Source organism: Aptenodytes forsteri, unplaced genomic scaffold (assembly GCF_000699145.1).
Source record: "Aptenodytes forsteri isolate BGI_AS27 unplaced genomic scaffold, ASM69914v1 Scaffold5, whole genome shotgun sequence".
In the NCBI taxonomy this organism is placed as follows: Eukaryota; Metazoa; Chordata; class Aves; order Sphenisciformes; family Spheniscidae; genus Aptenodytes; species Aptenodytes forsteri.
In genome coordinates, this window is record NW_008795672.1 from 5,529,570 (window position 1) to 5,556,046 (window position 26,477).

The 26,477-nt window shown below is 37.7% G+C and overlaps 1 protein-coding gene across 4 annotated transcripts in view; it reads left to right on the plus strand.

The window, feature by feature from the left end:
• Positions 1 to 26,477, plus strand: part of MACROD2 (MACRO domain containing 2) — a 922,980-nt gene that overhangs the window by 270,658 nt on the left and 625,845 nt on the right. For all 4 annotated transcript variants that reach the window (XM_019472914.1, XM_019472915.1, XM_019472916.1 and 1 more), the window contains exon 4: positions 1,314 to 1,430. In XM_019472914.1, the coding sequence (XP_019328459.1) occupies positions 1,314 to 1,430 (117 nt within the window). The remainder of the gene's footprint in view (positions 1 to 1,313; positions 1,431 to 26,477) is intronic.

Genomic DNA, 26,477 nt, shown 5'->3' on the forward strand with positions numbered 1-26,477 from the left:
CACCACTCAGCTTGGTGTCGTCTGCAAACTTGCTGAGGGTGCACTCGATCCCACTGTCTGTGTCATTGATGAAGATATTAAACAGTACCGGTCCCAATCCAGACCCCTGTGGGATGCCCCTCATCACCAGTCTCCATCTGGACATTGAGCCGTTGACCACTACCCTCTGGATGCGACCATCTAACCAATTCCTCACCCACCGGACAGTCCACCCATCAAATCCATACCTCTCCAGTTTAGAGAGAAGGATGTTGTGGGGGACCCTGTCAAAGGCCTTACAGAGGTCCAGATAGATGACATCTGTAGCCCTTCCCGTGTCCACTGATGTAGTCACTCCATCATAGAAGCATATCGAGTGATATGCATACAGAATCTTCCTTTCTTGTCTCCATAAGTATTTTTTTAGCCTTTATACTTCAGCTTATTTTACCTTTTTTGAATTGATACTGTAGTTTATATAATGATTATTTCTCATAGTTGAACTTCATCATTGCTGCTGAATTAGGGCCTTACTGTAGGTAATATGTTCATGCACACAGTATTTCCCTTTTTTTTTTTGTTTCCTTTTTCTTAAACTTTTTGCCATAATTACAGTAAATTATTTCTTTGATTGCATGTTGAGAGGGCAGAAATGCTGTGCCAGCAGCCTTTTTTTATTCTTTGCTGCTACTACTATTCTTTCGCTGGCTCCCAAGGGTAATAAGATCTATGCACTCTACTAATTTTCTTGCATACTTAGCTACAATTGCAACCTTTAGTAATTGTTATTTAATTAACTCCGAAGTATTGTGTGAAAATGCAAAATTAAAAAATGTAAAAAAGAAAAAAGGTCAAAACAAGGTATTTTTTATATTTCAAATCCATAAGCATTATTTCATGGAATTTTTGTATAAGGCATTAATAGGATGGTGACATTAAACGGTCTGCATAATTTTAGAAGTATCGGAGGTATGCAGTAAAAGAGAGTTTGGCATTTAGCTGGGAATCAAATTTGTTTCCATAATTTGTAGTGAGAATTTCTTAGAGCCTTGAATAAGATCCTTTTCTAATATTGAAATTTTAATTCTGCTTTACCTTTTCTAGGTGTTTTCTTTTCAATTAGCAGAAGTTGACTGAATATTATTTTTAATAAACACATTGACTAATTCTGGCAGAAAAAATGCTTGTATATATTTGGATATCTACTTATAGATCAGTAGGTCTGCGCTGTGAATGTAAAAATGAGCAGTAAATGTTTGTGACTGTATATTTGTGTGAAGGCAACATAAAGACCAGCTTTTAATAAATAAAAGTTTCTGGGTTTACTTTTGTAGTGGATGGCTGTATACACAGAGCTGCTGGGCCCTGCTTAGTTGCTGAATGCCGCAACCTGAGTTGCTGTGAGACTGGACAAGCAAAAATTACGTGTGGATATGACCTACCTGCAAAGTGTAAGTCAACCCTTTCTCAGCGTTTTCTTTTTGTTTTAAGCGCGTGGAGCTGGTATGCATGCTTTATTTCCCTGTAGTCTAATTCAACAAGGTATTCATTTTACAAAATTAGCAGTGGGACTTAATTAAGCATGTTCTGTAATAATGTCTTCCCCTCAAAGCAATTCAGGCTTTTCTAAACGACTATTTCACCTATGTTATCCGATGAAAACCTACATGTCTCTGAAATATAACACATCTTTCATGTTTATTTTTTGCAAGATAAAACTTATCCTTTCATATGCATAATAAAGGATTGGAAATGCTTTATGAAGTATGAACAAAATATACATTATCATATTTAAGTTCCATGGAGACAATTTTTTGAAATGTTGCATATTTCATATTCTTCATGCAGATTCCTTGATTGTGAATACTTTGAGAGCTGAGGAGATCAAAGTGATGTATTGTGTTTTCAGCTGCTACGTAGAAGCTGATTGCAATTACTGTGAAGGCATCTGTCACACTTTAGCTTTCAGCAGAGTGCAGCTCAGTGCTGGAATGTTTTTGTACGCTGAAAGTGGAATTGTCAAAATTCCCATCCTATTTAAAATAGGAAGACGGCTATTTGACCTTGTTGCGTATATGTTGAGCTTGTCTTGGAAAAACCTAATGTTGACAGCACGTTGATCGGTCAGTCTATTATGTAAGAATAAAAAGTAGGAAGTCTCTGCAAGTTAGGATCTTACAGAATAGTATATTAAGATACAATGATACAAATACCAAGAAAGCATTACAAACAGCATATAACTAGAATTCAGGATCTCTTTTTTTATATGCAGTTTGCACTAGGAACATGGCTCATTCAAATGTATTTAGATCTGCTCACTTAATTTGTTCTACATTTTTTCATGTAAAATCAAATGCTTACTGCAGTAGCAGGTATCTTTTTAGGTTCCTGTGGCCCTTAATGCCTTAGGTAAAGAAGAAAATTGTGTTCTCAGCCATTTGTTGGCACCTTCTCTGATGATGATGAGAGCTACCAATTATTTCCTTGACAATGATAATTGCTATATACGGGAAAACTTTGCTATATTTTATGCATAGTTTTACCACATGTTAATGGTTATTTATGAAAGGTTAATTTGACTAGAGGTCAGGGAAATTGCTGAGGAAGTTTCAATGTGGTAGTTATGTTGGGTTTGTATGTGACCAAAATCTTCGCCAGATTCCTATAAAACTGATAGGATTGTTTGATAACACATTGTAATTTACTCTACCGGGGATTTTTGATGTTTAATTCTTCCCCTTTAAAAAAAAAATATCTTGGGAGGGACAGAAAAGCTGCCCATCCATAGGTGCATAATTCCTCCTATGTATTTTAATGAGAGAAATTAAAGACAAGGTATCAAAGCAACGAGCACTGAACCGTGTTAGAAAGAGAAAGGGTCATGTCCGAGGCGTGGCCTCCCTTTAAATTTTATAGCAGTTTAATGGGTCTTGCTTAAGTTAGGTTTGTAGGACGGGACCCTGTTTGAAGACTGTAGGAAAATTTTTTTGTTTGTTCTTTATGTAGGAATAATAAACAAAACAATGAGAAAACCCATTATCACTTGCAGTTGGAAATAAAACCTGTAACCAGACACAGAGAAAAGTCAATATTCTGCTTAATCAATATTCTTAGAAATTGAAATTGCATCAAAGACAGGTCTATTTGTATTTGGTCATGCATCAACATGAGAGGGGGAAAGGATACATTAACTGACAAACAGGCACAGGGAGGGAAATGTACAGTTTGCATGCAGAGGCTGAGAATTAGATACTCTTGATTTCTTAGATTTTTTCCTTAAAACATATTTGTATTCACCAACTGTTGTTTTCTTTTACTTTTCCCTTTAGAAGCTTTTGATTGTAGGCTCATTAAATTTTTGTACCTTTTAGACCATTCATCTAAAAGTGATCATACAATCAAGACTCTGTTTTCATATTTTAAAGAGCTATAGAGCCAGTGGATATCTTTTGTCACTCTGTGTCACTTTGTCATAATAGTATGACAGTTGAACTGTGGAAACTATTTTACATCTGATTTTTGTGATGAGAGCAGCAACATGACAGGAGGTCCAGACTTCCCCATCCAGATGCGCTGTGATGCAATTCTGTGTGTCAGCAATTTGTTGAAGGTTATAAGTGAATGGATAACTGCCAGCTTTCACGACGAGTTTGCTTTTCACTTATCTGTTTGTATATAGGAGACCAACTACAATAATCCATTAACAGTTTGAGTAGTGCAATGATTATTTTGTTGTCTCTGCTCTTCTCATGATTATAGCTGGATGAGTAATGATAGTAAATGTGAAATGTATTTCCTAACATGGTGAATTGTTATTTTTTTGTTATTTACCAGAATTGTAAAATATTACAATCGTATTTCCTACCCCTGGGATTTTCCCATCTCTAGTTCTTGATCCTGAAATGCTTCACTTGGAAGCAGTTTGCTGAAATCAGCAAAGCTGCTCTGGGACAGAGCAGCCTGCATGTGTGCTGTATGATGCAGCGCTTGGGCTTAAGCATGAGGACTCCATGTTAAAAAACAGGACTTGGGCTTAAGCTGAGGACTCCATGTTAAAGAAGATTTAGTATTCAAAGATCATGCAGCATATTGCTTTGTTTTATAGACAACTTGGAGGAAGTTGGAATTAAATTCGGCATTTGAAGGGAAGGTATGCTTTGTTAGGAAGCTGGTAGTTGGTAAATAAAAAACACTCTGGCAATCTCCTTTATCATCTCTCGTATTTTTATTGAATACTTTGCTGTATTTACTTAGGTTAAATGAGAACAGGTCTGATAAATAATTTCTTCACAAAGGAAAAATTGAAAAATAATGTCTGACTGAAAAATGCAAAGATTTAGGGTATAGTCTAGCTTTCTGTGATTTGTTCTTGTTGCATCTGAGTCAGAGATCAGTTTGTGAAATACACAAGTAACTGTAAATGTTCAGGGAGAGAATACATAACATAGTTCATTTTTCCCGTCATCTTTTTATCCTAATAGTGTGAACAGACCAAGATTAACATGTCTATAGCCTAGAGATGTTGCTTTATGAACTTTTCGAGATAGATATTTTTGAATGCCAAAAAATAGTCTGTATGAAAATAGAAGTGAAATCAAACTGAGTTTTCTAATTACTAGTTAATGTAACATTCAGTACAGTTTTACAGAAGTCAGTGTAATCACCATCTGCCTTCTGTGCTGCAAAAGCCTACACAAAGCCCCCCCAAATGCCAACCGAGTTATTTGCTGAATGCATAATTTGGTTGATGTCATCTATTGTTGTTTTTCAGCAAACACCTATGCAGGCACCCACATTTTCATAGCGCTTTGGAGGGCTGAAAAAGGCAATGCTTTTTGCTCTGAGACATTTTCCTTTAATGCTCTCCCAGACCGATCATCAATTGCTTAACTTCTGTGCTTCATATTGTTGTTCCTTTTAAAGAAAAGTTCATTCTAAATATTGTACAATTGGTCTTCAAACATTGAGCAGTACTCTGATACCGTCATGCTTTAAATAACAGATGAACAGTATCTGTTTAAAGCTCTACAAATGCTTGTTTTCTTTCTCATTTGATTAATAGTCTCAGTTGGCTCTACTGGCAGAAAATGGTCTGAATGTAAATTGTTTTTATGGCTGGAACCAAGGGTCCATAACAGCCTCATGGCTTGTTATCTGCTTGCAGAGGTTCACTATAAAAAAAGACCCTGTCAGAACACATTAGAAAATACAGTCCCATTCTGCAAGGTATTTAACAGGCTTAAGCATCCAACATAGGTAATTGGTACCCCAACCTTGGCAGGAAAGGACCCCCAAACTAACTTCTTTCTGTTGTTAATATGTCTAGTAATAATTTCTTTCTTTTTCTGAAAAATGTTTGATAATAAAGCCCCTAAACCTAGGAAAATAAAATCTTACAGCCTCTAATATGGGATAGAGCCAACAGTCGGTAAATTAAATCTGAAAGGTGGACTTTCAGTGGAGGGACCTTGCTGGAAATGCTAGGCAGTTTCTAACACATTGCTTTATGTTGTTAATAAAGCTATAATATTTAGAATAAATTTTTCTGTTTGCTTGATATTTTTAGTACTTTAAGCAATGTTCTTTAGGAAATACCATATATAGCATACTCTTCTGGTCCAAAGTCACTGTGTAGATCAATCTGGAGTAATAATGTGAATGTGCTCTCAAAGACAATTCCTGCTGTGAAATAAGTAGTTAGGAGGAGTGCTAGTATTAAACACAGTAGGAGGAATCAGCCTTTAAATTTGTTTAATCAGATTAAACAGTGGAGATTAAAAAGTAGAGATTAAAAAGTGTGCTTCTATTATATAGACATATTTTTCTGTATTTAAAAGATGAATATTTGGAGGGTACTATTTTAAAGTAAGACTGTAAGGGTAGTGATTTTAAATATCTCCATATTTTCTTGGAGGTCGCTTACAGAGCTGTAATTAAAAGGTTGATTATGCAGAAACGGAACTCCAAAACTCTACTCCAGTACTCCAAAACTCATCAACTGGAAAAATGGGGCATAATAGTCAAGCGTATTATCTGAATTTCCAGGATTCCACAAAGAACTTTGTTTACTTACTTTTAAAACCTTGGTTGATATAATAATACATAAATTTTGTTTCAAACGATTCTAAATTTCTGATATGCGAGAGTCAGAGAGATACTTTCTTCTGCATGGTTCTGATGTGCAGAAGAACATGATCTTTGCATGATTGTTCAGTTTGCTACCTCCCTATTTGTTCTGGGAAGAGGTAAGTCTGGGAATTGGAAAATAAGTCTGGGAATTGGAAAGGAAGGCATCAAAAGTGAGCAATATGTGGACAAGAGAGGATTGCTTAGAGAAGACTAACTTGGCTACTAACTCCCAGTTGGTCAAGGTCCTTGATCTTCTCCCACAATTGCTTTTAAATACTGAAGTGAAAACAGGTGTGCCACCAGATGCGTAACTAGACTGAAGTTTGATGAAATTTCAGTTGAAAAAGGCTGCTGATAAGCATAGGGTGACACAATCATTAACATAATTGAAGCTTCATAAATGTTATGATAGATTTCCAGGAGGGATGTCTTTATACTCTTTGCCTTGGCCGAGTAGCATCACATTATTGTCAGCATTGTGCCCAAACTGCGTGACACCTACCGGGAAAAAAAGATACAGCCGGAAAAACCTCTAGATAGGTATTTCCTGAAACAGCGCTGAGCTGCAGCAGCTTTTGCTATCCCTTTTTTATATTTCTTAAATCTTCATCATTGCTTAAGTATTTAAAACTACATTTAAAATGAAGCAAAGCAAGTTAATATTAATCAAAGGTCCAAGACCCCTTGTTCTTGAGCGATATTTTTGTTGTTTAGATTTCTTTGGGAAAGGCTTTTTTTATGGTTAACAAAACCACTTACTACGTATCTGTGTGTTTTTCTTCTGAGTTGTGTCTAGGTTTGAAAGGGTTTTTTTATAAGCTCAATTTATGTATTTTATGACCATTTTGAAAATAAGTGCAGTTGATGTCTTTATTGTGTTTCAATTTGGTCTAATTGGCTCCAGTCATCTTAATGACCTGCTATATTCACCATTAACAATAGCATACATTGCATATGCTGTAAATGTGTTGGAAGGGAAATATTAATGATTACTTCTTTGGTCCTAAAACCTGCTTAGATTTTAGAGAGGGTTTTATGGTATATTGTAAAGCTTTATGGCTTGTCTCTTCCTTCTGTACCCCCCCCCACACACAAAGGGAGAAGTTAGGACTCGTGGGGAATGCATTTATCGACTTCAACTAAACAAGTTCAAACATCTCCTTCTCTTCCAAGTCTGCTCAGGGTCTGTCATCAGTTTGGATAGAAAAGGGACAAGTGCTGTAGCTACCAGTTGAAATGTGTGGTTATGAATCAGCAAGAATCTTCCATCACGAGAGTATATGGTCTTTGTCCTTGGATTTGAGCCTAGCTCATATACATTTTTTAATAGATAGATTCTTTAAAATTTAATTTGTGAATGGACCAGAGAGCGTGTTTGTCAGTGCTCTGTGTAGTGTCGTGCTGTGGTTAACTTACAGCATGTACGGCTGGAAACCCTCGTTTCACATCAAATTGTTCAGTTAACAAATGTATGCGTTGCGGCTAAAGGAAATGTTTTACTATTGATCCTCACTGCTAAATCTAAATCCTCTTCTTCTGGGCATCACTTGTTACAATCTGGTCATTGAACACCAAACTCCAGGACAGGAGTGGGCACAGACAAAATTAAGAGGAGGACTGAACCATTTGCTCAGTAATTGGGTCCACCAGTGGCTTATAACGTGTGTGTTAATACAGTGTAATGGCAGGCGGTAGAAACTTGATGCCATGAGTTTCCCTGGCCTTATTTCTGTAGTTCTGGACATTTACAATTTCTGCAAAGGTCTAATTCTCGGTGTTACTGAAAGCAATTACACAACTGAGTTTGCAGTGTAGTGTGGCGGTGACGGGAGCCCACGCTGTTTGGTACCGCAGTTCCCTGGCGTCAGCGTCCAACGTGCTGGGGTTCACACTCTGGATACTCCCTTGATGAAACAGAGAGTAAGTTACAAGGCATAAACACTTTCCTAATGCTTAATTTATGTGTAAGGTGCTATTTGAAATGTCTCCTAATTTGGTGAAGAATAATTTGCACTGGAATATGCCTTTCCACACTGGTGGTGTACAGTCATTCCTCAGGCATGTTGGCACTGGAGCAGGGCGTTGTGCCCCTTAAGGCTAATATATTTTATTTCCTCCATGCTTGGATATAGTTGGTCCTTTTTACTCAAAAAATAATAAAAAAATAAAAAGTCTAATGCGTAGCAGAAAAATAAACAAAATTCTGATCGCTACAGTCAGCTGACAAGGAGAAGGGGTTATAATGGTGATGTTTATGCTCCTTTAACTGCAGCGGTTGCTCCTGCTCCCACTCTAATACGTTCCCTCAGTAGCCAAAGCCTACGCTCAGTACTTGAAAAATTAATCTTTGATGCATGAGATTTTGTCTGCTTGAATTTTGCTTGTCTCATTTTAAATGGTGATAGAAATTGCTTACTGTAGTAAAACACAACATTAACCTCATAGTGTGTTGGCACTTTGTGATTTATGCTGGTTTAGTCTCTGAAAAATATGCAGCCTGTCTCCCAAACCTGGATTTAGCTTATAAAATATGTTGGCACAGGCTTAGGGCTTGAATTGGAACACTAACTGCTGATCCTCCATCTCCCTAGGGTAGGAAAAAGGTTTAAAATTGTAGCCTCTCAGAGGTCATTAACTGCATATCATTTCTTCAGATTAATAATAATTATATTATTGTAGCTGGAAAGTTTTAAAAACAGTACAGCCTAATTTTCTTTCTTGCAAGCAAAGTATAGGATTTTTTTTTGTGCTGAATCTGCATATTCCTCAGCCAAAAATATGACAAATTATTTGCAAATGGAAATAATCAGATCATAGGTAATAAATAAGGACATAGCTATTTTCATTCTATTATTTTGAAATAAAGCAAAAGGAATAACATGGACATGAAAGGTGCTGTGATTTTTTTGAGTTATCCTTCACTCACCCACAAACCTCGCTGTTTACTTGAGGTTTAAAGCTGCTAATTTTATTTTTATTTTTTCTGAATGTATTTTGAAAGAATCTTACAGATGAAAAGTGGGACTGTTTCAAGAGGAGTTCTTTACCTGTAATCTAATTCCTTTAGACCAGTCTAAAGTGGATAGGATGCGAAGGTTATGTGAAATGGTTTTAAAAAGATCTTTGTTTCACCGAGCAGAGGAATCTTGAGGCTGTTTCACATAAACTAAGTGTACAGACCAAAATATGTGGTTTTTGGTGAAAACTGAGGTCAAACATTTGAAACATTTCTCTTCAGGAAGAAGACATCAGGTGTGAGACTGCAGGGCGTAAATAACGTTTGAATTGCTGTAGGAAAGAATCTAGATGCTGATTAACCAGATAGTTAAAAAAAAAAAGAAAAATTGGTATTATTTTACATGCTGAGGATGCTGTTTCACTACCAGTGAAAAGGTACCATCGTCCAGGATGTTTTGCCTTCAAGTATGGGGATCAAAGGATTTTTTTTGTTGTTGTTGCAGCACTAGAAATTTATGAGAAATTACTTCCCCGTTTTTTTAGATTTCTGATAGCATCCCCCTTTTCTTAACATTGTCTTCCCACTCAGATTTTTATTTTTTTTAGTTTTGTTTGAAATATTTCGTACAAGTTGAAGAGGATACATTAGGATTTATTTTTTCATTTCTTCTTAGACTTCTCAAATTCTTTCCTTCCTTTTTTGGTATTTGTGAGTTTTCGATGATGCCTCTGAAGATTCTTGAGTTATCATCAGTGATCTTGTACCTTTTTCTCAAAAAAAAAAAAAAAAAAGAAATCCCAGTGATGGAGGGGATACATTTCCATTACTGTATATCTGTAGCTATACATCTCTTTAGCTGTATGTGTGTTTATATTTTCTCTGTGCATGCTAGTCAATGTTGCAGATTATTTACACCATTGTGTGACTTGCAAATGTTCTACCACTTATTTTCTTCTGGATAGATGGCAGTATCTTTTAGGTTAATTAGCTGATAAGAAAAAAACAGGTCTGGATGTCATTGATTTTTGTCCATTTTCAGAATACTCGGAGAAGAAATATTGTTAGTTTTTAGTGGTTGCAGCATGGGGCTCTTAGCTTGCTGGATTAGGACTGAAGTTTCATTGTTGGGAATACAGAGGAACTTTGAAATGCATCATCTACAGGGCACAGCAGTCACTCTGATCTGGGCTTTACACCTTTCTGGATTACTTTGAATATTAATAAAAAACCAAACTGTAACAAAAAAGACCCAGCGGTACTCCAAGTGACTGATAATAGTTCTAGGACCAGGTTTAGGAGTAACGTGTATTAATGCAAGATACAGTCCTTTCAGTGTAAACTTTTTTATAGCTGTTTCTGCCCACATGCTGGTTTGTAGGTGAGTATAATTTGTGTAATATAATTTACACAGTAAGAAGCCAGAAGAAAGTGTTAATTAAACAACTGTCACCGATTTTGAATTACATCTTCTTGCATGCTCTTTCTTAGCTATTTGTCATGCTACAAATCTCTCTTCCGGCTCCTCGGGAAAGTGAGTTATACTAAATTCCTTTTAACCTCAGACACAGTGGTCTGAATTCTTATATTTTCTAGTGATGTATCAGAGAGATGGACAGAGAAATGTCCGACCATTTTAATGTTTTAAAATGGCATAAAAGAATGTGTTTGATACATCACTGCACACTTCTAAGTATGCTTCCTATTTAGTTGGTAGCTTTCCAAGGCTTTTCCAGGCTTATAAATAAATAAATATATAAATGAGAAATGCTTTGCAACACTAAAAATAAACTCTTTGATATCTCATTATATGTACATCTGTCTGGATCACATTTCTTTTTTTGCAACTTTCTTGCTACACTTTCAGTATAATTTTATACAGTGGTTGCATTAGAATTAAAACATGTGGGTCAGTTTGAGAAAGTAAGAATACAGTAAGAATATTGTTTAATATCTCATAGCCTGCGTGGGCTACATACAGCAGGTCATCAAGACTGTAAACTGTTTAAAGTACCCATGAACACAAAGGAGGAAACAGTTTCTCATTGACGCTTTTTGTTTTAACAGCCGCATTATTCATTTTTAATCTGCCAGTAGAACTGGGAAAACTCCGCATGTTATATGTGAAGCGGAGAGGGGAAGAAAACCTTGAGACTTTGGGAGGTGTCATGGATAGCAAATAATGTCATATAATACGCTATGAAAGCCCGCAGTTTTGAAAATCTCAATTCATTCAAGTAAAAGATTGCATTTGTGTCAGGTGTAATCCTGTCAGAGGTGTAATCTTGTTTAAAACAACTTTTATTGACAAAATGGAGCAGAAATGTTTCCAGGGAAGACTGTTCATTTAAAATTAATTTGTTGCAATACAGCCCTATTCATGAGAAGCTGAAGGTGACGTTAACGCAAAATTGACCGTGGAGCCATGAATATTGCTGGATTTCTTTCAGTTTAGAGAGGTGAACATAAACAAAGATGCAAAACAAGTCATTTTAAATCAGAATCTTACACTTGGCAATGAAAGACAACTTCAGAAAATGAGTTTTGGCTTTGAACGATTGGCTGCAACTTAAGAATAAAACCGCCTCCCCATCACTGCCAGGGTCCCTCCTTATTGCACGGTTTTTGAAGGGCATAGAAACTCCCCTCTCGTTGTCATTTATTGTTAAAGAGTAGTTATTACCTGTCTTGCTTAGGGACTGTATAAATGCAGACTGCATTTGACATAAAAATTAGTTTTAGCCAAGACTGGTATTTCCCTCCAGATTACAAAAGAAAAACAAAACAAGACAAAAAAAACCCCCAACCCCCCCAAAGAACAGCAACAAAAAAAATCTTGTTTGGGTTAAAATTTTTACAGTGGTTATGGTTAAAATGCTTCTAGTATTGTCCTTGCCTTCCTAGCTAGCTCATGCTCCTGAGTTAAATTAGCTCCTCTATGGCACAGCCACCGCTTTGGCCTTTCTTGGATTTGCTGGTTTTGGCAAGGGAAGGGACCTATCCGACTGGGATGTGAAATACAATCTAAATTATGTTTTATCAACTGGAATGCCACTGTGTTAGCATGGGAATAATTAGAGTAGTAGTAAAGAAAACTTACATACAGGTTTCCCCCCATGGGGAATTCAAAGGCATCAGAGAAGAGGCAGAGAAGATCCACGTCAAAGGGTCAGGGGTCTGTGAATCTTACAGATACTTGGATGTCCTATTGCATCTACAGATCCACGAGTCCTCTTTCTTTATGGAACTTTAATTATGCAATTGGGGTATCTGGGTTTTTCGCCTTTTTTAAAAATTTAAATATGCAACTATATAAGTTCCCCAAACACTTTTTGTCAAATTAATGTAATTTGTAACACTTCGAGGTCTCTAAAAACTCAGTAAGATTTCATCTTTTTTTCCCCCTGTCTTTTTGTTGTTGATTTTAGACAATGCTTTATTTGGCTTTTCTATGAGATGGTTTTATCAAAAAGAGCAGTTAGTTTACGGGTCAGAGAATCTCTTGTGATCATACATAGAAGGTGAAGCTGAAAATGAGAGAGGACTTTTTTGGTCCTTTTTTTTCAGTAACAATATTTTAGGGGCCCAATGACTATGAATAAGAAATCAGGGCAGCACAGATGAGTAAATCCCCTGTATGGCAAACACAATGTGTTCTGAAAGGAAATCCTCTAAGGTGGGTCAAGTCCTCACCTCATATACCAAAGAGCTCGGGGGACTTTGGCCTTTTTCACACATTGTGATGCTGTTTGGTGGGTTGTGTGTTCCTGTGGTGTACGAAGAAATTGTAGCTGCAGAGCTCCTTCCGCTGCTGTTGCTCTCCTTCTCCCAGGCAGCTCAGAGCTGCGCTCGTGCCTGCAGGGATGCAGACTTTAAGCGCCTGTTTAAAAATAAAAAATAACACCCCCCGCCGTGTGTAACCCACATTAGACACGTGGGTCGGCATGACAGCAATGGGAAAGAGAAAGTTTCCAAATCTGACTTAGGTTGACTATCTTTTAATAGGAGAGGAGCATAATTTTTTCAGGTTTTGGAATATTCTGTGCTTAAAACATATTCTTTGAATTAGTTCCAACTCTGGACGTGACTTTTGTATCGGAGTAATTTACCCACCGAGAACAAACTGAGGGTTTCAGTCCATTTCAAGTAATCCATTGGACCGGCATGAGTTGGTAATAATTTTCTGTCACTGCTATTCAGTGTCGGATTTGAAGCGGAAATGTATAAACAAATGGCTCTGTAACCGATTACCTAATCTAGCTCCTCATAAGAATCCTATTTTATTAAATAAATGGCGATTCATGTTAGATGCAGGTGTGGTAAGTCCCTGTCTCATGTTTTTCCAGCAGCCTGCCAGTGTGAGCAGCCTGAGATTTTGATGTATCACTGTAAAGTGAATGAATTCTTTCCTAATCTGCCCAGTCTTTTAGGGGGTGAATTCGGTGGCTTTAAAACTGGGAAACCTTTGGGCAGGGCCAATTGCACTGACCCTGCTCTGAAACAAATGCCTCCAAAGCCTCTTGGTAGTGCCATTTTTGGCCACATGTGCAGTACATGTTTGTTCTCCTCCCACACTTTCCTCACTTTTCCATATTATCCAACCAGGCAGACATATCTCCCAGCCTATGGCAGAGGAATTCAATGTGTTTCTTTGATACTGAGCCTTGCATTTAACTATTAGCTCCAGGCTATCCTTAATACAAACCAGTGCTAATGCTCATTTGGATTATTGTGTGTTTCATTGGAGAAATTGTAATGGAGATGTGCTGTTGATGTTTGGAAAACAATGTATTTACCTACCAGTGTTTTAAAAAATAAAAGTAGCCCTATTGCCTTACGGTAGCTGGGTGTTCAACAGCAGGAGCTGTGATTTGGCTCCAAGCCCAGCATCCATTATATCTTGCACCTTTAGCCTCCCAATTGATAAAATGGCAGGCGTGCAATTAACAGATTTAACTGCAGTGTCTCTTATCTAAATGCTGTGCCTGGCAAGTATATTATCCCTCCCCTACCCCTGCATTTATCTACTTCAAACTTTGCCCCCTCTTTCCACCACTTTCTTGGGCAGTCACTTTCAGTGGTGATCTCTCCATATTGTTATTGTGTCTTTTCATAGACTGGCGGAGCATCCTCAATCAGTTTAGTGTTTCCCCAACCATCTCTCACCCTTTCTCAGCTGTCTTTTCTTCTCCATTCATTGTCCAGCTTGCTTCTGTGTGATGTAAACTCTTTTTTGATTTTTTTATTTTAGTGTTTACCTCTATTTCTTCCTTCCTCCTAATGAAAGGAACACTTCCTCTGAGTACAAAGTTGGGTCTAAATCTTGGGTTTCTTTAAAGTCAGACTAGTTTGAATTAAGGTTTAGGGTTCATTCCTGCTAAATGTAAGAGAAGCATCTGAGCTTGGGCTATAGGGAGATGGAAATGCTATCATCCCAGAAGCAAACCAGTCCTGTTTCATCTGGTATCTGTGTAGCTAGGCTCAAGCATTTCCAGTTGATCTGGAAATACTATTTTCTCCTGTAAACCAATATGTTAATTCAGGCCAGAGTTAACTCACAATACAAGTTCAATAACTAAAGATATTTTATTTTTCATCTCAGTTATGCATCTTGTTTTAATATATGCATTAAAAAGATGATTGACATTTCTTCTTACCGCATGAGGTGTGACATGTGCAATACCGTCTTCTATACATACAGGGAATACCCCTTCATTTTTAACAATCACAACTGTTAAAACATTGCTTGTATATCGTTGATCAAACCATCCACATTTTAAAATGCATTCCTTCTGCTTCCTTCCTATCAGATGTTGAGAAATGGTTGATTGCAATTTCTCAAAGTTGCAAGAACTAGTCTAAGCTTGCCTTCTGATCAAATAAAGTCTTAAGACATAATGCTTTATAACAGGCCAGACTCTATGATTAAACACACGGAGTTTTAACTTGTGAATACTTGACCAAATAAATGCCATAATCAACAGGAATAGGTGGCATGTGATGATTTGTTGGGTGTGAAAATCCTCCTTTATTAAGGCATTTGTTACTTACTTTCATGACATGAGTTTCATCTGCGATCAGTCTCTAATATGCATAGTGTCTCTAAAATTATCAGTGTTTTGTTTGGGTTTTTTTTAAGAAACTGTGGCTTTTTGGATGGTTGCGTTTTGGGTCTTCATGGAGAATTATGCATTCAGCTGGTGGGCTGAACAAATACTTCTTTACCTTGCCTACTGTAACATCACTCATGACTAGTTATCCTATTAAAAGTGTCTTGAGACTTTGTAAAAATCATGCTTTTCTCCCTTTTTAAGTGATCATTGTTTTTGAAAGCTAGAGAGACTTCTTTGTTTCTTAGCTTTTAGCCTGAAAAAGCATGCATTTCTTCAGTCTTTAAAATGCGAGGTTTCTGTGTAACCAAGGATTGTGAGATCCCTTCTTTTGTACATTTATGTTTGAAGGTATTCATTTGAGGGTAATTCCGAGTAAAAAGAAAGTCTCTTGTGGCACAGTGGATGTCTGCAGGTGTTCTAATCTCCTGCTATGTCACTGTCTGGGAGATTTCACCTTCATGTTTAGGGAGTTCATTCGGGCTAATCAGGATTGGCAACTCGGTGCAAATGAGATTGTAAATGAAGCTTGAAAGTGGAATTTATTTTAAAGAAAATATGTGGATTAAAGAGACTGTGATATATTTATCATTCTATTTTCCTTTTCCAGCTGAACACTCTTAACATTTTCATATTTTGTTAAATTATATTAAAAATTTTTTTAAAAATGTAAGAGAGATCGAAGTGGATCGTTGATACATCCTGCTGTTTTTTTTCCTGAATATCAGTCATACTTAATGCATTCAGAACATAATTGTAACATATGGAGAATTAAATCTTAACTAACAAGCTGAGAAAGAGACGAGTAAATTGGTTTTCCTTCTTCATTTTGAATTGTTTTCTTGAGAACAATTTTCCGAAGGGAAGAAGGTTAAATTATGGGTCCCATTTAGGTAGCTCTTTTTTTAAGAGTGGTGAGAGATGTTATTAAATGCTGTTTCCTCCTGAAGTCCTTGTTAAACTCAGTGAAGTCGGCTTGAAAACTGACAGCACTTTGCCCTTCATGAGTAACTAGCTTATCTTTATGTTTCTGAAGACTTGTGGAATTTACTAAATCCTTTAAGGAATAAATGGGATATACTTTATATGTACAGATTTTTATCTATTTCCTTTTATTGACATTACATCAGTGTGCAAGGTCAGTGAACTAGGCATGGGCTTTCTCTATTACTGCACCATGCTGGCAGTGCTGTTCTGTTCTCACAAGCGCTCCCAGTTCTCCTTCTTCAAGTTTCTACTTGACTAACGAAACGTTTGCATTGCTCTTTTGCCCAGTTCCTAACAATTCCCTGAGGAGCTCTTTTCACCTTCTGTAGAGCATTTACATTTTATCTTTGTAAGAGAGGAGTTTTGGCATCTATTCTTTTTTCTACCCTAATGGGATTGATTTCGGAGTTACCTACACAACCATTCCTACATTCCTGCATAAGTATAAACCTTCAAAATGCATGGAACAATGACCTTTACATATCAGAAGATTAACTAAACTGCAGAACAATAAAACTTAGTGAAGCAGGAAACTTCAAATGATGTGGAATGATTTTTGAAGCTTATGTCAGTTTTGTTAGAGCTTTAATTTTACATTCCTATACTTTTCAGATTACTTGACAATAGTGAGCAAATAGTAGGGTGTACTTTTTCTACTTAGAGAAAGGAATGGAACAATTTAAAAAATAAAAGTAGTGTCTTGCTTGAGAGGAGTGGTGCTTGTTGTCTGAGACTTCCAAGACCCAAGAAATTTCAGTTTGCCCTCTGTTAAAGACGTCATTTCAGCAACCTGAGCAAAGTGGTGGCGGAAAATTTTTGCTTGGAAAGCCTTTTCGGGAGCTTAATGTAGTTTGCAGGTTTTCTTGTGACATTTAAAAGCAATTGGTTAGGTTGTGGCAGTGACAATCAGTTATGCAAGAGAGGTTGGTTTTCTTTCTCTGGCTTGTGCCCTTCATGATAAGCTGGTTACTGTAGAGTTAAATATGCTGTCTGCATAAATCTATTTCGATATTGTGGATAGCACTATGATTCTGTATGTTCATATAGCATATGGTCGTGTTCTTCAAATAAGGGAAATCTTAAGGAAGGAATTTTTCAAGTACATAAATGAGCACAGATCTTTCTGGAGGATAGCAATTTCTGCCATTCAAGTAATTTTCCAAATTGTTTTTTTTTCCTCATTTTTTCTGGGCTTACCCAGACACGGTTGATGTGTGTAATTCCAAAATAATGGAAAGAATAACATTGTGGAATGAAATGCCCTCTTTTTGGACAAAACAAACACAAAGCTGTAATGCTGGAATTAAGGCTGTAATAGCTGGGGAGAAAGAAGGGTTGTTAAGAGATGTATAATTTTGAAGATACTCATTCTTTACAGCTTGAGTTGTCACATTTAAGACTGCTTCCTACAGCAGAATATCAGAAGTTACCAATTCAGATTGTCAACACCGAGTAAACAGTCAAAATAAATTGAAATTGCCCTATGTGAATCATTGTCCTGAGGAATTTGAAAGAAAGTAGTGTTATTGAAATATGTGATTTTCTCAGCAGGGAAAGCAAACTTGCCTTCCCAAGACTTATCTGTCACTTCCTAAATACCTTATTCAAAACCATGCATATATTTTCATTTGTTTGTGATAGGCATAGAAGTGGGAAGTCCCCATTCATCCTTACTGCTCTCAACACAGTATCTAACAAGGTTGACAGGTCTTGTAATTTGTTTGCTGCTTCTATTCTTTCGTTTCTTTTTCTTCAATTCACAAAAGAGCTGTATTCCAACTCCTGTCACTTTATGTGTGTTAAATTCACTTCAAGTGAACCTACATTTAAATCTCAAATCTTCTGCTCTGAATTAGAAGGTGGCTGCACTTAAATGAATAGATTTTAAGGATGAAAATAATAAGCTTCAGTAGCTTAAAATTTTATTGCCTAAATCTGTTGCTACATACTAATTCTAAGCACCCCAGTGCTGATTTAAGATCTTACTAGACGCCTTTTCAGAGAGATTGCAGAATGAGTGCGTGGGTACTAGGCACATGGGAAAATCTGGTCACTAAATAATTCTTTAGATTAAAAAAAAAAAGGCACTGTGGAGCCTGAAAAGTCTTGCTTAACAGGTGCCTGGCATTGAAAATTCAGTCCAGCAATCCATGATTGCTACAAGCATCCGAATGCCTTAAAAAAGGTTGCAGCTACCTAACGTGGTGCATTGCTTGATGGAAGATGCTGCTTTCAAACCTCCAAGTATACATTTTCATTGCCTGGGAGTGTTGCCCTAGCCATATAAACTTTAATTAAGGGCTTAAAGCATTATGTTGTGAGGGAAGAGGGGGCAGAGAAGATGAGGAATTGAGAGCTTTGACCAAATATAGAATTTAGGCCAGAGTTGCCTCTTAGCTCCATGCCATTTTCAGTGTTAAAATTCAGTGAGATGTAAAAGGAAGAGGAATAATTGGGTGATGAGTTGCTGCATGAAAATTTCAAGGAGTTTCTGTTTTGTGGCTCTGCGTCACGAGTTTTCTTACTAAGTGATTGTTTCATAAAATGAGTGGAGAAGTGGTTGAAAATGTGGGTATATTGAAGCTTACTACAGTAAACTATTATTAAATGATCAAGATGATTTGCCCTGTGTAACACTTCTCTGCCTTTGGTGGTTTTCTGAACACCAAATCCTGTAAGGCTCTGGGTACTTCTTGAGCACTGCTAAAAATCTCAACTTGCTTTACATGTTCTTGGCACCTTTCAGGAGTGGATGGAGGAAGAATGTACCAAACTTGTTGGAACAGAGCGGTCTATGAGCGCATGGAAAAAATACTTCCACCCATACCATGACTGGAGATAGGGTGTGTCCCATGAAGTTTGGGATGGGAAAGATTGTTTCCCGGAGGCAATCATCGTCCTCCCGCTGCTGCCTCTCCCAGAGTGAGCTCAGAGGCACGCGTAGGAGGAGACCCATTCATTATGTCTGTTGTCAGAGCCCGCTCCTATGAGTGGCTGGGGGGGGGGGGGCGGGGGGGGTGTAGGGATCTGCCGTGGAGTTGTGCTCCTTTAATGTGTTCACACTCTGCCCCGCAGTATGCTCCCTTTGTGTTTGACATCATGGTGTGCTGCTTGGCCTTTCAAAGAGAGGAGCGAGTTAGTCTTCCAGTCTTTGTTATGCCCCATTTCAATGGGAATAATGAAATAATCCAGTATTTTAAATATTGGAAAGGACTTAGGCCCATTTATGCATTCATTTTGGATTTCCTTATTTGTGATTCTTCAAGGCACAAGGTTAAAAAAAAATAAATTGGAAGGTACATAGGTCCCCAGCAGGTCATTAGTAATGAAAGAGCGAACTTTATCTTTTAATTTATATTGTTAGTAGATCAGACTTCCAGACATGTGTCTTAATGCTTGTTTCCACGTTTAATAGCTGAGCTAAAGGTTAAAAAACATGGGCTGCTTCATCATTCTGTCAGCATTTGGGGAAAGTTAGTCCAGCTTTATGGTTTCTGTACCAATGTGCTCCAACTCTGAGCTGCATGATTGGCTTCTAACCAAGGGCTTTGTGAAGCGTGGAGGATCATGGTGTATTGGAGATAACAAAGCATACCACATGACAACATTTCCCTTTCGTTTCCTTTTATGCTTTCACAGAGCAGAGGAATTTTTTCCCTAGTGTTTATTAAGGGAATCAGTGATTAACTTCCGGAAAATAAAATTATTTTCTTGAAAGACATAAGTGCTTAAACCTAATACTGAAGCAGCAGGTGAAAAATAATAGTGAAGCTGGTTTTAATGCGGGAAGTGGAGAATGCGTAATTGAAACAGTATGTTGATGAAAAGGCATTATGTGAAGCTGTCAGAAGTCATTATAATACACTAATTAACACGCTTTGCACTCTTAGCTTATGCTGTTGCGTGCTAATATTTCTTCCTCTTTTGCCTTTTGTATTCCTTAATCTTTTCTGCGGGTATTTGAAGGCAGGCAGTGGTATTTCTTGTGTTTTGCTATTTTAAATGCTTTGTTGGAGGAACCTGTCACCTGCATAATATGGATTTTCCTCTTGATAGCAATTTAACGTGTATGCTTGGCTTTTGTTTTTGTTTTCCTAATGTTTAGAAGAAAACACAGATTATATTTCAGCCTAGGTAGATAATGTCAGATTGTAAAGGGAGAACTTGATTCCGTGTGTGTGACTGATACCTTCCTTTGCTTGCAGCTTATCTACCTTATGTCGTGAGTCTTTCTGGAGAAAGTGTCCTTTTGAACATAACAAATGTAAACAACCCAGTAGATCTTCATATCTCGTAGGACTTCTGGAAACGGTTCAGTGTGAAATCACCCTGCTTAAAATGCCATCATAGGGTTTATGCACTAGCTGAGAATATAAGAGCTTAAATGATACCTAGGTCAGGAATTGGTTCCGTGTATGAATTTCATCCATTGCACTGAATTTAGCTAATAATGCTTTAGACTGTCTACCGTGATCTTTACATACTTATGATTGAATTTTGCCGGTGCCACTCTTCTATTCTCCCTAACAGGTCTACACACTCTGTAGTTTAGGGCCTACTCAGCTTTTCAGTACCTTTCCACGCTCCAGAATACAGAGAGCAGGGCATAAACTGCTGTCCAGCCTTTCCTAACTGGTCCACACTTTGTGAGGCTCAGTTGATGAGCCCTCCATCCCTAGATGTCCCAGCTGGTTTAAAGCACTGACAGGGCTTCCCTCTGCTCAGATATGTTTAGCCATCTGAGTAAACCTTGCCTCAGTTAATATTTTCTGCATGGAAGACCCAAAAATTAAAGACTAAAATGGAGAAAGTACCACGTGTTGAAGTAAATCTTGGAAGAGAACAAACACGGTGAAATCATACTCCTGTTTCTTTACCCAGTGATGGATTTGAGATGGGAGCAGTTCTTTCATTCCCAAAGTATTTAGAGCAATTCTGCTTTTTTCCGAGGCCAAACATGGAAAACTTTAGTACAGCAAGGGGAAAAGCTCTCAACAGAAGATTCTGTTTATGGAAACGGTTGTGCAATCCATGACTGCCACGGCTTTTCTTACTCCAGTGCGCATGCCCCCATACACATCCCTGCTGAAAATACCATTTACAGTTAATGCCTTAGGCACATCTCCAGTGTAGTGAACATGCATAATTTCTAACATAATATTATGTGGTAACTGTTGGCAAACTGTTCGCTCCATGATGGAAGTCAACTTAGATTAATTACTTTTTGATGTTAGGAAACAGCAGCTCTGAGAGGTACAAGCTGTCCCGTGTGCTTCAGAGGCAAGTTACCATCACGTTCAGGCTAATTCCTCCTGTAACTCACTGTGTTGGATGATCCGAGAACATACAAGTTTATCGGAGGATGCTGCTTGGGGCAGGGAGTCGGTATCAGGCAGGGAACAAGGTCTGGGCTGGGGTGGTGGGGGTCAGTTCCACTTAGGGGTACTGCTGGAGGGGTGGTTTTTCCATGAGCTGTGGTTGTCGTAATCTATTCCTGAACTTTGACACCAATTGTGAAATCGCATTTCCTCCTCCTTACGTTTTTGTGTAATCATGTGAGAAATCGCTAGATATGCATCAGTCCTAGTGCTACTTCAGGACTTCATAATTTCCTAAGGTCTTGGGGATAAGGTGGGACCTTCTGGCTGAGATCCTGTTCTTCACTGAGTTTAGCAAAATATGTTTTACATAGGTGAAATTTTGCAAAAGCACAACGGAGCAAGTGTTGGCTGTTTGTGAACAGCTATTCTGAAACCCAGGCCTTTTGCTCCCTGAAAGAAACATATGAAGAACACTTTCAGAAAAGTCTTCTGGTGTTGGTATTTAAGGTTGTGTCTTCACAATAGCTCTTACCTAGATTTGATCTCTCAGTTTACAGAATTACTTGAGTGGTAAGAGAAGTGCAAAAACTTTCTTAGATCCTCATCTGCTCTTTTAATGTGACTAGAACGATTTCTGTAGGGAGACATTCCTGCAATTTTAATTTGGAAACTCTTTGGTGCTCTGAATAACACATATAATCTGAATTACACCCGAAAATTATAACTGTGTTGGAAGGTTTCTCTTTTAAAGTGAACATCTGTTTGATTTGCTCAAGTTTCTTTTTAATCCAAGATTGATTTCTGTGTATGTCATTTTAGATCAATTGATTTGCTTTTCTGTTGTCAAGGCTTGCCACTCGGTTATTATTGGCAGCTCTGGAATACTTTTAAGATCCACTCAGTAAACTGAACATTCATTGAGGGTAGTTTTCCATAGCAGCTGATACAGTGCATCATATCATTTATTTCCTACTTTAATGAGTATTTGAGTCAGAAAATAATAGGATTTACCTGGGCAAACCCGATTCCTTTTCCTACTTGCTTAGTAAATGTACTGAACCTACAAACTTAGGATATGTTCAAATAAGAAATTGATACAAAGGACATTAATATTGAATCTCTGAGATGAAACTTGCAGGTATGTAGCGTGCTGCCTGATGACAAGCTAACTTTCTGTATGTGCTTTAAGTACAAGAATTGTTTTTTTCCTGGTCAGACCGTGCTATCCGCTCATGAAAGATGAATTATTCCATCCTTTTTTTTTTTTTTTTTGTTGAAGAAAATACTTAACACTAAGGGTAGAAGAAGATTTGTATCTCTGAGATGAAACTTGCAGGTATGTAGCGTGCTGCCTGATGACAAGCTAACTTTCTGTATGTGCTTTAAGTACTAAAAGATTGTTTTTCCTTGTCAGACCGTGCTATCCACTCGTGAAAGATGATTTATTCCATCCTTTTTTTTTTTCAGAAGAAACTACTTAACACTAAGGCTAGAAGAAGATTTGCACTTATATAACAAATCTATTAGGCAGTCAAAAAGAGCTTTCTAAATCTTACTCTCTATTGCTTTCACTAGCACTGTCAGATATTTATAGTAAAAGCAATTATGTTTGGTGGGGGTGGTGGTGACGGGGACAGACAGGATGGAAAGTGGTTATAAAATGCCATTTCTCACAAATGGTAGATGTCAAACAAAATGTAAATGCACTTATATAACAAATCTATTAGGCAGTCAAAAAGAGCTTTCTAAATCTTACTCTCTATTGCTTTCACTAGCACTGTCAGATATTTATAGTAAAAGCAATTATGTTTGGTGGGGGTGGTGGTGACGGGGACAGACAGGATGGAAAGTGGTTATAAAATGCCATTTCTCACAAATGGTAGATGTCAAACAAAATGTAAAATCGAAAGGTGCCATGTAAGCTCTGTTCTCAGAAACTTTGTTTGGAAGACATGGGTTTTACTGACAGAGTATGACAGGAAGCTTAGATTTCTCAGGGTGGGCTGAAATGTGTCTGAAACCGATGGCAGTCAATCTCAGCCATTCACATCTCCGGTTTTCACGTTTTGATGCAGCTAGAATGAAATGAAAGAAGCACTAAAGAAGCACAAACGAAGTAATTGGAACCTAATCACGCTTAATTATTAGGCATGTGTTTAATTTTAGGCATATAAATAGGCCTGCTGAAGGGAAAAGGACATATTATTTTCATTGCCTAATACGACTTAAAAATGTACGCTCTTCAAGTAGTTGGATTTTTTGATATTTTTACAGAAGAATCCTTACGGTCATCCAGTTACACAGGATTTTTTTGTTAAATGGTCTTTAACGCTTTGTTATGTTTCCCTGAAAATAAATAATCTGACAATAGCATTAGCAAAATTGAAAATGTAGCCATGTTTCGTTGCCTTACTTAAGGTTTATATTCAGGTATACAACTGCTTGCTCTCCCCTTTTTATTTAAGTACAAATTTGCAGTCTGCTGTCTTTTGAGTCATCTTGCCTTCATTAAATAAGAACGGTTAAAATATCTTCAATTGTAATGTGTCCCCCACATTTTTCTTCTAAAACTTTCTAATGATTTTATCTTCCTGTTTGTTGTTTCTTTTCCTTTAAATTCTTGCTATGGGAAAGATCTGCACCCCGGGGGCATGACTAGCATAGACCCTGATCCTGCAAAGCTGCCTGTAGAAAGACAGTAGTAATGATTATTGCTGGTGCTGTCAACTACTCGAAGTAAACAGCATTAAAAATGAAGCAGGCACAGGTTCCAGAGTCAGAGCTGCCAAGGGATGGACACCTCCGTCAACTCCTATTTTTTAAAAATAAGAAAAATGTTTTGCTTTTGGGTTTCTGCTGAATTGGTTTTGTCAGCTCATCTAGCCCTTCGCTTGTGTGGGAGGCCAGTTTAGAGGGGCCCACAGAGGGAAGTGGGTTTTACAGATGCGCGATGGCTTCCTTTTCAGCTGGCACGCTCTGATTTGAATGAGGCAGTTCAAGAGCTAATGTCCTGTGTTCCAGCAGCTTTAAGCTCAGCAACCAAGGTCCTCGTGACAGCATCTGTAACAGCATCCCTTCTGCACGGCTTGCATGTAGTCATCCATCACTCTGCACGGGAAGGACTCTGCTGTGCCTGTGGAGATGCTGAGCATGTGCAAGATATTGATGTCACTAGTATAGTTTATTACTTTTACCTGCCATCTCTGGAAGATGTTTTTCCTAATCTGTGCACTCTTCATGACTGTCCAGTTAGTCTTTTGGATAATCTGTTGGTCTCTGTACGCGCATTAAGTGGTGGAGTTTTCATCATTTAAACAAATGTATTGGACTGTGTTACTTTCTTGAAAGACCAGGCGTTGTGTTTGGCCATATTCTGGGTTTGTATCTTTAAAAACGTTAACGCCATCTTTCACGTGCCCTGTGTATTGGTCCACACGTGAATGCTGCATAAGGAACACGGCACTAATCCAAGGACCACGCAGAAAGACCCCTGGCTGACACCCAGCTCAGCCATGCCTTTCTGTGGTTTTGCTTTATTGGTCTATCTGCACGATACCAATGGCATGAGATGTAACAACTTGTTTCTGCATTTCATGCATTTGTCTCTCATACTTTTTTTTTCCCCCACTGCAAAAGGGAGCATATGTTCCTCACTGTTTGCATTAATGAGCCTTTGATGCCATTGCTAAATGCAGCAGGTGGAGGAAACTTATCCTTGATTTCTGTTAATGGTTACACGCAGATTTACTCATTTCTCATCGAAAGAGGACCTGTTGATATATTAATATATATAGGTTTTTTTCCTTCAGACCGGATGCTCGATTTCACCCAAGCACAGTCACTGTTGTGGCACTAGATGTTTGAAGCAAATAGAGAAGTTTTTGTTCCTGTGTCATGTATTGGCACAGGTAGAACTTTTACATGAATGCAGCTTTCTGCTTAGAGTGTCCACATCAGAGTTAGATTACACAATTACATCAGTAAAAATATGTACCTTCATATTGTCATAGGAAAAATAGTTAAACAATAAAGAACTGTATTTTTCGTCATAAAGGGTAAGAGTTTTAAATGTCTTCCAATCTTTCTGGCACTAACTGGATGGTGTTTTCCATGCATGCTTTCTGTTTGCAGAATGTATTACTAGAGCAGAAGTGTGTTGCATTTGAGCTTAGACTTAGGTCTACTTTTTACCTCTAGAGATGTACAGCATAAGTTTTCACTTCTGAAAGTTCATCTGTGCTGACATTCTCATTTTTAACTCATTAGGAGCCCCTAGAGCAGAGAGGCTGAGGTATGCTTTGCGGTCCTGAATTTACGTATCACTGGGGTAACAGTAGAGCCTTGAAAGCTCCAGAGGACTGAGTTTCAAAGAACATGGCAAGCCAAAAGGTTGCCTAAAATCATGTGTCCCTGCACCTAACCCCATCACCCCAGTCTTTTTCAATTGTTCATAGTCATATGCTTTTCAGTCTTGTTCAATAACAGGTTTGCAGACCTTTGACATCTCTATTTAAAAATGAACTGACAGCTTTCCAACAACAGCTGGTGAAGGGCACTTTTAGCTGTTCATTATGAAATGGATTAAAAAAAAGCACATGGTTTCATGTTTCATAGTTTGTCTCTAAGTTCAAACTAATATTTACTGATTTTTTTGTTTCTGCTTGACATTGATTTAGCTTATATATAATATGTGCTTTTTACTTTGCTAAACATTTCCTTACGTGGGAAGTGTGAAACCAACAGTCTTGGCATGGTATTTCGGCGTTGTGAGTACATTTTATAATTGGTTGAATTGGTTTTAAAATGTTAGCTACGTTAATTCCCTCAGATGCTGCATCTCTGATTTTTCTAAACAATTCAAAGAGACCATGCAGTTGATTGCAATTGGAATTGTTTTTGCTGTTTAAGCATAGCAAATTGAAATCTAACTTGGGGCGTGCCATTGACATACTATAGCAACTATCGGTAATCTTTCTCGATACATTTCTTTATAAA